This window comes from Ambystoma mexicanum, chromosome 2q (assembly GCF_040938575.1).
Source record: "Ambystoma mexicanum isolate Mex_15411 chromosome 2q, UKY_AmexF1_1, whole genome shotgun sequence".
Taxonomy (NCBI): Eukaryota; Metazoa; Chordata; class Amphibia; order Caudata; family Ambystomatidae; genus Ambystoma; species Ambystoma mexicanum.
The window spans coordinates 925,256,910-925,273,311 of record NC_090924.1 but is presented as its reverse complement, the minus strand read 5'-3'; the positions used below and the strand labels follow the sequence as shown (position 1 = coordinate 925,273,311).

The following is a 16,402-nucleotide window of genomic DNA, read 5'->3' as shown; positions in this document are numbered from 1 at the left end:
CGGTCCAATTTCAACCTTGTCTCCATGAATTCAATAGTTTAATAGTAGCGAGGTCCCCATACGGCTGTAATGAGTGAATTAGAAAAAAAAAACACTCGCCGAGATTTTATGAAATTTCTTGTTGTTAGCCGCGGCCTTGCGAGGCACTAAATAAGGGCTAACTTTGCAAAGGGGCTCGGAGGAGGCGGCCATGAATTTCGAATTTGAGCGAGAGATTGGTTTTATCAATAGCCAGCCGTCGCTTGCTGAGTGCCTGACATCTTTCCCCCCTGTCGGTGAAACGTTTCAGTCTTCATCAATCAAGAACTCGACGCTTTCACACTCGACACTCCTACCTCCTCCCTTCGAGCAGACCATCCCCAGCCTGAACCCAGGCAGCCACCCTCGGCACGGCCGCCCCAAGGCGAGCCTGCATGGCGGCGGAGGAGCCCTGGCCCCGGAGTACCCCTGGATGAAGGAGAAGAAGTCGTGCAAGAAGGGAGCCCCGCCGCCCCCCGCCACCGCCGTGCCGGCCACCGGACCTGCCGCCTGCCTCGGCCACAAAGGTCAGTCAGTTCGCGGACAACAACACACGCACGCAGGGTCCCCACATTTCTGCGGATTGGGGGGTTCAGGGCCCCGGGACTGCGCCGAAACTTTGCCCAACTTGCCAGAGACAGGGTGATTTATTGCTGCCGCGGCTGACCCCCTCGCGTCTCGCTGTCCGCGAGTTTTAATATTTGACAGTAATGAAGAGTGATAGATTGCCTTGGCTCGGCTAAGCAGCTGATGCATTCATTAGCAACTGTAAGCCTGGCTAATATAGCAACCAAGTTTGCTTGGCACTGAAATGTGTGTTGAGCTTGTAAATATATGTGTTTTATTTTATTTTTATGCGAAAGTGGGGCACACAGTTCAGGCTGGACAGGTCGCAACAATGGCGCTTATTGCATCCAGGCGGCCATTTTGTGGCAGCGCTCGGAGCAATTCTGCGATTATTCCGCATTTTGTGTGTGCTTGGGTTTTAACTGTGGTTTTTTTTCCTCCGGTACTTTTTCAGAGGCTCTGGAAATCCATGATAACGGCAGCGCCGGCTCCAGGAGGCTCAGGACGGCGTACACCAACACCCAGCTCTTGGAGCTGGAGAAGGAGTTCCACTTCAACAAGTACCTCTGCCGGCCGAGGAGGGTGGAGATCGCCGCCCTCCTGGACCTGACCGAGCGGCAAGTGAAGGTCTGGTTCCAGAACCGCAGGATGAAGCACAAGCGCCAGACCCAGTGCAAGGAGAACCAGAACGGCGACGGAAAGTGCAAGAGCCTGGACGAGGGCGACAAGAGCGACGACGACGACGACGAGGAGAAGTCGCTCTTCGAGCAAGCCCTGAGCAGCGTCTCGGGCGCCCTGCTGGAGCGGGAGGCCTACACCTTCCAGCAGAACACGCTGCCGCAGACCCAGCAGCAGCAGCAGCCGCCGCCCCAGAACGGGCACAATGGCGACTCCCAGGGCTACCCGACGTCGCCCTTAAGCGGCAGCGAGAAACATCTCAAACATTTCCAGCACTCGACGGTCACTGTGGCGAACTGCCTGGCCACAATGGGCCAGAACTGCGCAGCTGGCCTGAACAATGACAGCCCGGAGGCCCTGGACGTGCCCTCCTTGCAGGACTTCCACGCTTTCTCCTCGGACTCCTGCCTGCAGCTCTCGGACGCCGTCTCCCCCAGCCTCCCCGGCTCCCTCGACAGCCCCGTGGATATATCCGCGGACAGTTTCGACTTTTTCACGGACACCTTCACTACAATTGACCTGCAGCACCTGACTTACTGAGAGTCACCGCAGCACCCCACCACCCCTTAAACAGCCACGCCTTGGCTCTTTTTAAGAAGTTGATTTGTGTGTTGCTTTCTTTTACTGGTCAGTACTTTTCATTGATTTTTCTGAAATTCAGAGAGCAAAACGTTTGGGGCGTTGTTTCCCCAGTTAACTCCGGAACAACTTACTGAAGCAATAGACGAGGCCTGCTAGAAAGTGACTGTATTTGCACTTTCTTTTATTTTTCTATTAGGGTGCATTGTCATAAATATTTTTGTTAGAATAAATTCCTATTTGCTACCAGTAGGTTTTCTCAAATTTTTTCTTATGTGCTCGTGTCTTCCGAGCAATAACGGCACCACTTCAAAGAATCACAAAGAGAAACACACACACATTCTGGAAAAAGTTTCACACGCCTTTAATAACATATATTAACAATTACAAGTGGGTTTCCAGGCGGGTAAAAAAAACGAAAAAAGTATTTTAACTTTTCGAAAATGTTTTATTATAGCAATTATATATTTTGGTGCGGACATGTAAATATAACTAGCGATGTTTAAACCTTCACGACACGATTGTGATGTTATTTGTGTATGCACATGGGACAATCTTCAAGAAAACCCACTGACAGGAGAAAGTAAGTGCCTACCACTATTGTAAGCTGTTGCAATAAAAAAGGACGAGTCTAAAAACAAGTGTACTTTGAGATGGCTGCGTTGGTTTGAGGCTATCTTGCGCGGAATGTTCTAGAACTTCCAGAAATCACATAAGTGCGGTCTGAATAAACCCAGGCGCGCCGCTGCTGCCAACAGGTACTTCCACAAAAATCCTAAAAACAGGAAAAGAAAAGTTTGTTAGTACCTAGCAAAGGACTATTTATTGCCTCCTCAAGCAATTCGAAAAGGTTTAATTTGAAAACGCGTTTCCCTAACGTTAATTGAGACGCACACTTATTATCTGCGTGCAACCGGTGCCTTGCTCTCTGGGGATTAGTGTGTGGGGGAGGGTGAGATTCGAAGACCAGCAAGAATTAAGCAGAGAGGAAAGCAAATATTGTGCTACCGTGTAGAACTCTAGTATACTAATGATCCTCGCGAAAGAACGAGTGGGATTTCCAAAGAATTGTACTTGTGCACGTTTTTCGCCCTTTAAAAATACATCGCGTGTAGGCTATCTTATTACACACAGAAGGCCTGCTTTACACATCGTTTTCCAGTTTGGTTTCGCCCTCATAGGAAAAGGCTTTTGTGTATTAGGCCCGCAATCTCACACCCACAACACAACACGCGCGCTTGCGCACGTCTGTTTACTGAGTGCCTATGCTAGAGGTTGTGTTGTTTTGCAAGCACAGCAGCGCGCCGAGAAACTGCGTGGGCAATAATGGCGGAGTGGGGTGGGGGGGAGGGTGCTGGGTCCCATTCGCTCTAAACTCGCAAATCAAACGCTTTCTAGGAATGAGGATGTCATCGAGGAGAGAACCCGATGCCCGAATACATTTATTTTTTTTGTAACACATGTTACGTAGGCGCCTTCCTGGGGATCCCCCGTCCACAAGCATTACGCCAGCAGGGGGCCGGCCATAATTCATTTTTATTGCCGCGTTCAAAACAACGGCGGCTTGGCTCAGCTGCCGATGACGCCGCTCGATTCCCAGCCGCGTGAACTTTTTCCCCTCGCATTTTTTTTCTTTTCTAACCCCCCCCCCCGCCCCCACACCCCAGTGAGAAGCACAAAGTAAGTGTGGTTTATAATTATTTGAAATTGGAACACAAATACAATTTCAATTTGCTCCGAAATTTGAAGGCGTGACGTTTATTTTCCTGTTAAGTAGACATTAAACTAAACAAAGCCAGCATTATATGGATTAAAACGTGATGAACAGAATTAACAAAATAAGCACCTGGGCAATCTTGCTAAAATAGTGACTTGAACTTTTGTGATGTTCGATAAAATGAGAACCTGTGAAAATAGAAACGCAGCCAGTGTTTAGAGCAGGCACTTTCGCTGGTCGATAAAGGGGGCGAAACAATGCGCTGGCCACATTGTCGCCCCCTCTGTGTCGCTGTTTTATTCTCATGGGTGACGGGACCCCCGGGTTTACATTCCAGAAAACGTAGGCTTATGAAAAGGGACATTCCCCGCATTTCTCGCCCTCGAGCTGCACTGTTCAGCACAGCGGATTCCGGCCATTGTCCCGGCCCAGCTCCCACCGGACGCTTCTACTGAGAAACGCCGGCAACACTCGGCGCGGGCTCACGCAAGAGCAGGCCTCGGCCCCGTTCAGCTTCCATGCGAAGGCGGCCCATGTTGTGCCAGTGCACAGGAGAGCGGGACACACGCGGCCCTCGAGGCTGGCCCCTCACAGCCCCTCCAAACCCTCTCGTCTGTACCCCACACGCTATTTCGGGGGTCCCCATGCCACCATTGAGGTCCGCACATCGGTTCGCGGCCTTTATCCGCGCGCACAAAGCTCGCATAGCGGCCCTGCACATTCTTGGCCGCAGGTCAACAAGAAAAGCAGGGGCAGAAGAAAAGCAGGGATGCCTCTTTCGGGGCAATGGGGGTGTCCTGTAAGAGGGGGCATATGTTTTTTTTCCCAAAGTTGTCTTAAACCACATACTTCATGCGACTAGATGCAAACGGCCACTGCACATACTGTTTACTGGATTGGAATATGTTTAGGTGCTGCTGGCGTGGAACAGGGCATTCATTGTACATCTATTTCACGTTCTGGAACTTCAGCAACGTAACTTCCCAGGTCAAAGCTCGGAGGGCTGGCACGTGACCTGTGTCCGCTTATCTAACATGTCTATTTTCACACAGCTACCCTTGCATGGATACGTCACATCCTGGAATGACAGTTTACCACATTTCACTAACAAGGTTAATTTTTCAACATGTCAGACATTCTTGAGCAAGCCATGTGTGTGCATGCGAGTATTACCTCCAGCGTGTATTTGGCCTGGCTGTGCCATGCAGTTGCCTTCACCGTGGCTGTTAGGCCGTGGCCATCATGGCGGCGATCAACCTGTGGATAGTGGTAATAGTTACTTTATCGGCGGCGTAGTCATTTTGGGCTCTGCTATCAATGCCTTAACGTGCCAGCCTTGCTGGAGACCTCACACAGAGCGTGTCCCCGGGCGGCACGGCACAGACCATACGTCAGTAGGAATCTGATCGCTGGCACCTCCATTGCATGCATGCAGTGTGCTCAAGCACCACTTTGATCGGACTTATGATGCACTGTAGCCGAGAATACAATGTCGCCAGACCCAGGCACACAATTCATTTCGGCCCCATTTCCCTTCCCACGCATGCCACCTCAGCACCCCCTTCCTTACCCAGGGGTCACATTGCATCTGCCAGGGTGCAGCTTGTGCTGTGTCGTGTGATCGATTGGAATGCAGTGCACTGCCCAAGGCACAATCTTTACATTTCTCTCTGCTTTACAGCTCTGCAAGGCAACAGGCTGTACTGTGCCATGTGCGTTACTGTACAGCGCACTGCATCTGGTGGCGGCAGTGTCTGTACCGTGCAATGTGAGTTAACCAAGAGTGCAGTGTCCCACCCTAGGCACCGGCTCTAATGTGCCATGTGCGTTACTGTAGATCGCACTGCATCTGGTGGGACAGTGTCTGTACCGTGCAATGTGAGTTAACCAAGAGTGCAGTGTGCCACCCTAGGCACAGGCTCTACTGAGCCATGGGCGTGACTGCACAGCACACTGCATCTGGTAGGGGCAGTGTCTGTACCGTGCAATGTGAGTTAACCAAGAGTGCAGTGTGCCACCCTAGGCAACAGGCTCTACTGTGCCATGTGCATGACTGCACAGCACACTGCATCTGGTGGGGCAGTGTCCTTATCGTGCAATGTGAGTTAACCAAGAGTGCAGTGTGCCACCCTAGGCACAGGCTCTACTGTGCCATGTGTATGACTATACAGCGCACTGCATCTGGTGGGGGCAGTGTCTGTACCGTGCAATGTGAGTTAACCAAGAGTGCAGTGTGCCACCCTAGGCACAGGCTCTACTGTGCCATGTGCGTTACTGTAGATCGCACTGCATCTGGTGGGGCAGTGTCTGTACCGTGGAATGTGAGTTAACCAAGAGTGCAGTGTGCCACCCTAGGCACAGGCTCTACTGAGTCATAAGCGTGACTGTACAGCGCACTGCATCTGGTGGGGCAGTGTCTGTACCGTGGAATGTGAGTTAACCAAGGGTGCAGTGTGCCACCCTAGGCACAGGCTCTACTGTGCCCTGGGCGTGACTGTACAGCGCACTGCATCTGGTAGGGGCAGTGTCTGTACCGTGGAATGTGAGTTAACCAAGAGTGCAGTGTGCCACCCTAGGCACAGGCTCTACTGTGCCATGTGCGTGACTGTACAGCGCACTGCATCTGGTGTGGCAATGCCTGTACTGTGCAATGTAAGTTAACCAAGAGTGCAATGTGCCACCCTAGGCAACAGGCTCTACTATGCCGGGGGCATTAGAGCATAGTGCAGTAACAATCCATACTGTGACCGTGCCATGTGTGTTAGACCAGAGAGCCGTACATCTTCCGGGAAATAGCCGGTGCTGTTCCAAGTGTAGAAGAACGAAGTGCAGTGCATCTGCCAGGGCTGGTGGTGCAGTGTATTGCCTAAGGCACAAGCTCTACTGTGCCATGTGCGTGACTGTAGAACGCACTGCACCTGGTGGGGGCATTGTCTGTACTGTTCAATGTGAGTTAACCAAGAGTGCAGTGTGCCACCCTAGGCACAGGCTCTACTGTGCCATGTGCGTTACTGTAGATCGCACTGCATCTGGTGGGTCAGTGTCTGTACCGTAAATGTGAGGTAATGATAATGATGTGTTATTTATATAGCACCTTAATCCAAAGCGCTTTACAGAGCACATATTTACATACAACCAAGAGTTAACCAAGAGTGCTGTGTGCCACCCTAGGCACAGGCTCTACTGTGCCAGGTACATTAGAGCAGAGTGCAGTAACACTCCATACTGTGCCCGTGCCATGTGTGTTAGAACAGAGAGCCGTACATCTTCCAGGGAATAGCCGGTGCTGTTCCAAATGCAGAAGAACAAAGTGCAGTGCATCTGCCAGGGCTGGTGGTGCAGTGTGTCGCCTAAGGCACAGGCTCTACTGTGCCATGTGCACAATGCATTTCCCAGGAGCAGTCTATGCTGTGCCATGTGTGCCTGTGCCATGTGTGCTAGAGCAGAGCATCATGCATTTCCCAGGAGCAGTCTATGCTGTGCCATGTGTGCTGGTGCAGAGCATCATGCATTTCCCAGGAGCAGTCTATGCTGTGCCATGGGTGCTAGTGCAGAGCATCATGCATTTCTCAGGAGCAGTCTATGCTGTGCCATGTGTGCTAGTGCAGGACATCATGCATTTCCCAGGAGCAGTCCATGCTGTGCCATGTGTGCTGGTGCAGAGCATCAGGAGCAGTCTATGCTGTGCCGTGCGTGCTGGTGCAGAGCATCATGCATTTCCCAGGAGCAGTCTATGCTGTGCCATGCGTGCTAGTGCAGGACATCATGCATTTCTCAGGAGCAGTCTATGCTGTGCCATGCGTGCTGGTGCAGAGCATCATGCATTTCCCAGGAGCAGTCTATGCCGTGCCATGTGTGCTGGTGCAGAGCATCATGCATTTCCCAGGAGCAGTCTATGCCGTGCCATGTGTGCTGGTGCAGAGCATCATGCATTTCCCAGGAGCAGTCTATGCCGTGCCATGTGTGCTGGTGCAGAGCATCATGCATTTCCCAGGAGCAGTCTATGCCGGGCCATGTGTGCTGGTGCAGGGCATCATGCATTTCCCAGGAGCAGTCTATGCTGTGCCATGTCTGCTGGTGCAGGGCATCATGCATTTCCCAGGAGCAGTCTATGCTGTGCCATGTGTGCTGGTGCAGAGCATCATGCATTTCCCAGGAACAGTCTATGCTGTGCCATGTGTGCTGGTGCAGAGCATCATGCATTTCCCAGGAGCAGTCTATGCTGTGCTATGTGTGCTGGAGCAGAGCACCATGCATTTCCCAGGAGCAGTCTATGCTGTGCCATGTGTGCCTGTTCCATGTGTGCTAGTGCAGAGCATCATGCATTTCTCAGGAGCAGTCTATGCTGTGCCATGTGTGCCTGTGCCATGTGTGCTGGTGCAGAGCATCATGCATTTCCCAGGAGCAGTCTATGCTGTGCCATGTGTGCCTGTGCCATGTGTGCTAGTGCAGAGCATCATGCATTTCTCAGGAGCAGTCTATGCTGTGCCATGGGTGCTAGTGCAGAGCATCATGCATTTCCCAGGAGCAGACTATGCTGTGCCATGTGTGCTGGTGCAGAGCATCATGCATTTCCCAGGAGCAGTCTATGCTGTGCCATGTGTGCTGGTGCAGAGCATCATGCATTTCCCAGGAGCAGTCTATGCTGTGCCATGTGTGCTGGTCCAGGACATCATGCATTTCCCAGGAGCAGTCTATGCTGTGCCATGTGTGCCTGTGCCATGTGTGCTAGTGAAGAGCATCATGCATTTCTCAGGAGCAGTCTATGAAGAGCATCATGCATTTCTCAGGAGCAGTCTATGCTGTGCCATGGGTGCTGGTGCAGAGCAACATGCATTTCCCAGGAGCAGTCTATGCTGTGCCATCTGTGCTGGTGCAGAGCATCATGCATTTCCCAGGAGCAGTCTATGCTGTGCCATGTGTGCTGGTGCAGAGCATCATGCATTTCCCAGGAGCAGTCTATGCCGTGCCATGTGTGCTGGTGCAGAGCATCATGCATTTCCCAGGAGCAGTCTATGCCGTGCCATGTGTGCTGGTGCAGAGCATCATGCATTTCCCAGGAGCAGTCTATGCCGTGCCATGTGTGCTGGTGCAGAGCATCATGCATTTCTCAGGAGCAGTCTATGCCGTGCCATGTGTGCTGGTGCAGAGCATCATGCATTTCCCAGGAGCAGTCTATGCCGTGCCATGGGTGCTGGTGCAGAGCATCATGCATTTCCCAGGAGCAGTCTATGCCGTGCCATGTGTGCTGGTGCAGAGCATCATGCATTTCCCAGGAGCAGTCTATGCCGTGCCATGTGTGCTGGTGCAGAGCATCATGCATTTCTCAGGAGCAGTCTATGCCGTGCCATGTGTGCTGGTGCAGAGCATCATGCATTTCCCAGGAGCAGTCTATGCTGTGCCATGCGTGCTGGTGCAGGACATCATGCATTTCTCAGGAGCAGTCTATGCTGTGCCATGGGTGCTGGTGCATGCTGTGCCATGTGTGCTGGTGCAGAGCATCATGCATTTCTCAGGAGCAGTCTATGCTGTGCCATGTGTGCTAGTGCAGGACATCATGCATTTCCCAGGAGCAGTCTATGCTGTGCCATGTGTGCTAGTGCAGGACATCATGCATTTCCCAGGAGCAGTCAGGTCTATGTCCTTTCATCGTCAGGCTTTTCATAGCATGCAATTTAAATGTGTATGAAATAGCGAAAAATTTCATTGAATTGTTTAATTGTTTTTGGGGGGGAGGGGGTATTCCGCCTTCCTGGGCCTATTTTTGACTATATCCGAACCAACAACCACTTATCTGCCCTTTCCCACCCCCCTCCAAAAAAATTCTATGGACTTTCACATTATTTTGTGCACATTTAAATTGCATGCTTTGAAATGCCTGGCGATGAAAGGACTTCGTACCATTCTCCCGACCAACGCAAAGCACCCTCACAGGGTTTCTCTGTTCTCCGTAGTTACTAGAAGCACTCTACACCAACTCCAATACATATTAATAACTGAAAACACAGATGTTTTAGAGCAGTTAATCTCCTAGGCTGCAGTCTCCACGGTGTCAATCCCGTTAGAGGAAAGTGCAGTGCATCTCCCAGGCTGCCGTCTCCACTGTGGCAAATGCTCTTATTTTACATGTGCATTAGAGAAAAGTGCAGTTATCTACCAGGGAGCAGCATTCACTGTGCCACGTGGGGCTAAGTATAGACTCTCATTTCCTGATCCAAATACAATGGAGCAGAGTGTGGTGTACGTCACAGGGTACAACCTCCAGTTCCAGGCGTTTTAGATGAGTGAATTGTACCTCACAGGGTAGAGACTGTAAGGGCTGACTGCTGTGCTGTGCCATGTGAGCAATGTGCGTTACCTCCTGCAGCGAGACTCTTGTACTGTGCCGTGTGCATCGCCTATGGCGTGTCCTCTCGTTTGTCCATTGAAGTTGAGTGTGCACCCTCTTTCAGGGAAGCAGCATCTACTGTGGCTGTGCGCGGTGTATCCCACACTGCACAGTGTGCACTGGAGTAGAGTGCGATATCTCAGGAGAAGCAGTCGCCACTGTGCCTACTTGAGCCAAGTGCAGAGAATCTTGGAGGAAGGTCCCTCTACCATACCATGGGCCTCATTAGAACTGGAATACCATCACCGTCCCTCGCACTGGCAGTGACTCCACCAGATCGCGAGAGGTGAAATGTCAGTATTAATCCCCATTCGTGGAGCTCCCCTGGACTTCAGTGGTGATTTGGCGCACTTCCTGTGGGCGGTACTTCTGCCCGAAATAAATCCTCCGATTTTCGGGCGGTAATATGAAGGACAAACATCCTGCCAAGTGATGAGGTTTTCCTCCTCATTACCTCCAAATGCACAATATGGACATGTGATAAAAGTAGAGGTGTAAAATAGCAGAGCGGCACCAGAATTTCGCTGATCATTGCAGTTGATCTTTGTTTTTAGATAAATGCCCTGCGGCTGGTGACTGTGTTCCCAGAGCAAGTGCCTTTCTTTCTCTGCGTCGTATGTCTGCACAATACAGAGTTTGGGCCGTGTTGACCTGAGCGCTGAGTTGCTGATTACAAAATACATGTATTCAATCCGATTTGGTTTAGTAGAGCTGTATTTATTGATAGTTGTCAGCCGACACGTGTTTCGACCATCAGGGGTCTTTCTCAAGGCATGTAAATGATAGATGCAGTCATTGTTGGAGTGGGGGGTCCTATGTATCCTGCTTGGGAGTGCTGGACCAGTGGTGCACGTACAAGTCTTTTGAAAGATCGCCATGAGCACAACAGGAACTCCTCAAGCCCATCCGGGCTCACAGGCTAAAGAGAACCCCATGGACTACTAGGCCTCCATAAGCTCCCACTTGGACCAATAAATAGACCAGCCATCCCAAGCAGGATACATAGGACGGCTCACTCCAGCAATGACTGCATCTATTATCTACATGCCTTGAGAAAGACTCCTGATGGTCGAAACACGTGTCGGCTGACATCTATCTATAAATACAGCACTACTAAACTAAATTGGACTGAATCCATTTATTTTGTAATCAGTAAACCATCACCCAGGTGAACAGGGTCCAAACTGTCTCCTTTGTAAAAGTAGAGGTAATTCCATTGCCAACACTTTAACACGCAGCCTTCTATTAATGAGCTCAGGGGCAACGTGTTTGTCTTGGAAGCAAGACAACGCAGCGTAACACTGGTTTGAATCCCAATCCTGAGCTTAGAAACCACTCAGTGGTATAAAGCGCATTGTAAAAGAAAAAATATAAAAGAACAATTATGAAGGTCCAACGTGTGTTGCAGTCATGTGTCTTGCAGCCAGTAAACCAGTCACTGCTGTGAACTGTGCGATGGAGTTGCGCGCAGTTCGTCTGAACCGGGTGAGGCTTCTCATTTTACATTGTGAACTAGAGTTGAATGCAGTACAGGGAGGGCTCTGCAATCCTTGGCTCGCCAGATGTTTTGGACTACAACTCCCATCAGCTGTAGCCATTATTGTCAATGGTGAGGAATTATGGGAGTCGTATTTCCAAACATCTGGAGAGCCACAGGTTGCAGATCCCAGCACTAAGGGATGCAGCCTTTATAATTCGATGTGTCAAATTCAGAGTATTTCACACTAGGCCATGTTTTTTTGAATGCTGAGCGTATGACATCTCTGAGGGAAGCAGGCCCCTTCTGTGAGCAGTGCATACCATTATGCGGGATATCTCAATTGTGCCACGTGCATTGCAGCTGAGTGCAGCGTATTTTAAGGGTGTCAGTTCTACTGAGCTCTTTGTACATGAGAGCGCTGTAGTTTATACTGTGCCTTAAGTGGGGTGCTAAATAGAGGGGGGGCTCTCGTTGGAGGTCGTGGCCTAAGAACGGGTGTACGCAGTCCATGTCCCTTAACAAGAGCCCTCCCTCACCCAAAGGGGGTTGGGGACTGGTTAAAACAAGGGGGGCGGGACGCACTGGCATTGTTACCTTTAGCGTGCTCCAGAGTGCACTCATTCACCACTGTATCCTCTGCTTTGGAGCCGAATACAGGTTATTTACGCAGCAAGCCTGAACTAATCTGCATCGAAGTAGAGCCCAGTGTTTATCCCAGGGAACCATAATCCTTTGCTGTTTCTCCCAGGGCCCAGCCTCTCCTATGCCACATGTGATGCAACCGGTGCTGATGCACGTGCTTTGGAGCGGAGTACATTTTATAAATCTAGGAAGAAACCTCTACTGCTTCTAGTCAGGTGGAGCCAAGGGCAGCGTTCCTTGCTGAAAGGAATCCTCCACTGGTGAGTGCGTGTGATTACCTATAAACCGCACGAAAGTCTTTCAAGGCAGAAGTTGTGCATCTTTCTGGGAAGCAATCCCCAGTGAACCCTGTGCATTGTAAGCCCATGGAGTGCATGTCCGAGGGAAGCACCTTCTACACTGTGGGCCTCATTACACGGTAGGCGGTGGACCAAGGTACATTTAGCACCTTGGTCCATGCCGGTAAAATACCGGCACCGCCTTGGAGGAAAGGGGAATTACCGCCCTATTCCAAGGTTGGTGGGTGGTAATTCCCCCTTCCCCCATTGCCCTTCCCCATTCCCATTTTTGCCCCATAGGGCATAATGGGAATGGGGAAGGTGCTAATTACGGTACTGCAAATAGCGGTACCGTAATTAGCACCCTGGTCCCTTTGTGGGTTGGTTTTTAACGCCTGCTAAAAAGCAGGCGTTAAAGTACCAACCCGCAAAGGGACCTCGTAGTAAGGCGGTAAGGATCAACGGTCACCGGTACCATTACCGGTGACAGTTAACCCTTACCGCCTTCCGAGTAATGAGGCCCTATGTCACGTAGATTGGAACAGTGAGCGGATCTACCAGGGAATAAGTCCCTACTGTGCCCTCTGCATTGACACAGAGCATAGGGTATGCCTCAAGGACCTTTCCTGTGCACTGCACATTGTAAAAGCAATCAGTGTTTATCCCTCGGACGCATCCACTACTGTGCCATGTGCATCCTTTAACAACTCCAGGGCAGAAGTCACTACTGTGCCATGTGCATCCTTTAACAACTCCAGGGCAGAAGTCACTACTGTGCCATGTGCATCCTTTAACAACTACAGGGCAGAAGTCACTACTGTGCCATGTGCATCCTTTAACAACTCCAGGGCAGAAGTCACTACTGTGCCATGTGCATCCTTTAACAACTACAGGGCAGAAGTCACTACTGTGCCATTTGCATCCTTTAACAACTCCAGGGCAGAAGTCACTACTGTGCCATGTGCATCCTTTAACAACTCCAGGGCAGAAGTCACTACTGTGCCATGTGCATCCTTTAACAACTCCAGGGCAGAAGTCACTACTGTGCCATGTGCATCCTTTAACAACTCCAGGACAGAAGTCACTACTGTGCCATGTGCATCCTTTAACAACTCCAGGGGAGAAGTCACTACTGTGCCATGTGCATCCTTTAACAACTCCAGGGGAGAAGTCACTACTGTGCCATGTGCATCCTTTAACAACTCCAGGGCAGAAGTCACTACTGTGCCATGTGCATCCTTTAACAACTACAGGGCAGAAGTCACTACTGTGCCATTTGCATCCTTTAACAACTCCAGGGCAGAAGTCACTACTGTGCCATGTGCATTGTAAAAGCATGCAGCACATGTTCCAGGGAAGCATCCCTTGCAGTGCCCTGTGCGGGGTGTAAAAGCACACGGAGTGTGCCCCAAGAAAGCATCCCCTGCTGTGCCATGTGCATCACTGTCCATCCACTGAGGAACCAGTCACTACTGTGCCTTGTGCATAGTAAAAGCACACACTATGGGCCTCATTACAAGGAAGGCGGTAATGGTTAACGGCCACCGTTAATGGTAACGGTGACCGTTAACCATTATCGCCTTACTACGAGGTCCCTTAGCGGGTTGGTGCTTTAACGCCTGCTTTTTGCAGGCGTTAAAAACCAACCCGCTAAGGGACCTCGGAGCTAATTACGGCACCGCAAAATTGCGGTGCCGTAGTTAGCGCCTTCCCCATTCCCATAGAGCCCTATGGGGCAGAAATGGGAATGGGGAAGGGCAATGGCGGAAGGGGGATTTACCGCCCCACCAACCTTGGAATGGGGCGGTAAATCCCCTTTCCGCCAAGGCGGTGCCGGTATTTTACCGGCATGAGCCATGGCGCTAATAGCACCATGGCTCACCGCCTTCCGTGTAATGAGGCCCTATGTGTTCCAAGGAAGCACCCGCTGTTGTGTCATGTGCATCTACAGAAAAGCAGTCACTGCTGTGAATTGTAAAAGCACTTAGTGTATGGTCCAAGAGGCATCCTCGCCTGTGTCTTGTACATTGTAAAAGCAGTCTGCATATATCTCAATGAAGCATCCCTGAGCTTTGTGCGTGTACTAGGGAAGCTGTCACTATTGGGCCCTGTGCATTGTAAAAGCATGCCGTGCCTGTTTCAGGGAAGCATCTTTAGTACTGCCCGTGGGGTGTAAAAGCACACAGAGTTTGTCCAAAGGACACATCCAATACAGTGGCCGGGATGTAGTAAAAGCAATCAGTATATATAGAGGACGCATCCTACACTGTTCCATGAGCATCATTGTGCATTTACTAGGGAAGCAGTCACTACTGTCACCTGTGCATTGTAAAAGCATACAGTGCACATCCAAGGGTATCATCCCCTACAGTGCCTTGTGGGTTATAAAAGCATGCAGCGTGTACCCCAAGGACGCATCCTCTACTATGCCCTGCACATTGTATAACCATTCAGTATATGCTCCAGGGAAGCATCGTCTGCCTTCACTGTATACCACAAAAAGCATGCTCTACTGTGCCTCATTGTGGACCTACCGCGGAATCAGTCACTCTAGGCCCTGTGTATTGTAATAGTGCCTATGCGTATATAAAGTATGCAGTGTATATTCCATACTTGTGGCATCTACTGAGCTCAGGGTGTTGCCAAAAGCAAGCAGTGCAGTGCATGCCCTACCCCATGCAAGCACACTCTACTGGGCACTGTGCATTGGAATTGAATTGGAACTGTACATTGGAACTGAATGTATATGATTTAACAAGGAAGCCACCTTTACTGTGCCACATGCGGTGCAGCCACGCCCTTCGAATACCTCTGGGTTTCGAACTTTGATTCCCACCCCCCAATATGGGGGAACCGGACTAATGGAGTCACCCTCGCTTCACAGAGGTGTCCATTATGTTCTGGTGTACTGCTCCACGGGAGACAATCCCCACCCACTGCCTGACCCTTCATGCCTTCAAAACATGTTCAATTCAGGGTGACTTCCGGTGAACAGTGTGACTTCCGGTGAACAGTGTCCGTTGATATTCAGCTCCACTTGTAGGAGAGATGCATTGCACTGTGGGTGCCTGCATGGATGGAACCCCTGCTATGCACACACACCCGGAGATCAGCTGAACTTTTTTAATTTCTTCCTGGGAAACCCGAATGTCACCACGCTGGCTAAAAATGAAAGGAAAATGAACGCAAGCAGCCTGCAGGGAAGTGAGCGGAACCCGGAGTGAATCACACGGAAGTGATCGCTGCATAATCAGTCCACAGGAAAAGACTGCAGCTGTGCACCACAAATGGACGCATATGCAAGGAAGCAAAACAACCTTGCTTGTGTGTAGCTCTGTGTGCATTGGAGGTGTGTGTCCTGTTTTTGCTGTGTGCACACCCGTCTGCAGTTTAGCTGCGTCAGTGCAGTGCTCCACATAGGGCAGAATATTCAGCCTGGCACACATACTTGGTCTTGTCTGATTGGTGGGAAAGCCCCCTTTCTCTGCGTAGCCCCCCAGAAAGGAGAGTTGAATGTTGTGTACAACAGGGAGGGTTCTTTGCTTTTCGCAGCCGTATACACGAAACTGGGCGTTGTGTAATAAAGGAAGCCATCCGGTGTTGCCTGCAGCCAAGTACACACAGGAGCTGGTTGCTAGGGGCCTCGCAGTGATGCAACGTTTACTGTTAACATTCCGGCACCACTCGGGAGGTGGGTGCTGCGTCCCCCACAGGGACGCATATTTTGATGTGTGCAAAGGCAAACACGTTGTACGTGGGTTTTTGTGTCCTTCACCGGGAAGCCATATTTACACTGTGAAGTCACACTGGAGCTTCGCGGTGTACCTCACAAGAGAAACGTTCTCGCCCGCACAGTGTTGTGCAGCTCAATGAAGCGTATCTCGTGTACTGTCCCACATACTCTGGATCTGGGTTTCTGTGGCTCCCACCAAGCCACTGCGTGTGTTCCTATGCGCACTGGCTGGGGGTTGTGCGACTGAGCAACATGTGCCGTGTTTATCGTCATAGCAAATACTCGGGATTCTGGTGCACAGCTTGGCAAACATTTGAGCCTT

The 16,402-nt window shown here is 50.7% G+C and overlaps 1 protein-coding gene and 1 long non-coding RNA gene across 3 annotated transcripts in view; one reads left to right on the top strand and one right to left on the bottom strand.

Annotated features, from left to right (window-relative positions):
* HOXA2 (homeobox A2) lies at positions 1-2,091 on the top strand. Its single transcript, XM_069648221.1, has 2 exons — positions 1-545; positions 1,040-2,091. Exons 1-2 carry the CDS (start codon positions 191-193, stop codon positions 1,801-1,803), a joined length of 1,119 nt encoding a protein of 372 aa, XP_069504322.1. The 5' UTR covers positions 1-190; the 3' UTR covers positions 1,804-2,091.
* A 98-nt stretch (positions 2,092-2,189) lies between these two features.
* LOC138569843 (uncharacterized) overlaps positions 2,190-16,402 on the bottom strand; it is a 60,108-nt gene continuing 45,895 nt past the window's right edge. Inside the window, exons 1-2 of one of the 2 annotated variants that reach the window (XR_011303345.1) lie at positions 4,733-5,839; positions 2,190-2,617 (exon numbers count right to left, since the gene is read on the bottom strand). This is a non-coding gene — a long non-coding RNA (uncharacterized lncRNA). Of the gene's footprint in view, positions 2,618-4,732; positions 5,840-16,402 lie in introns of those variants that run through there. The other variant, XR_011303344.1, reaches the window with a different exon arrangement.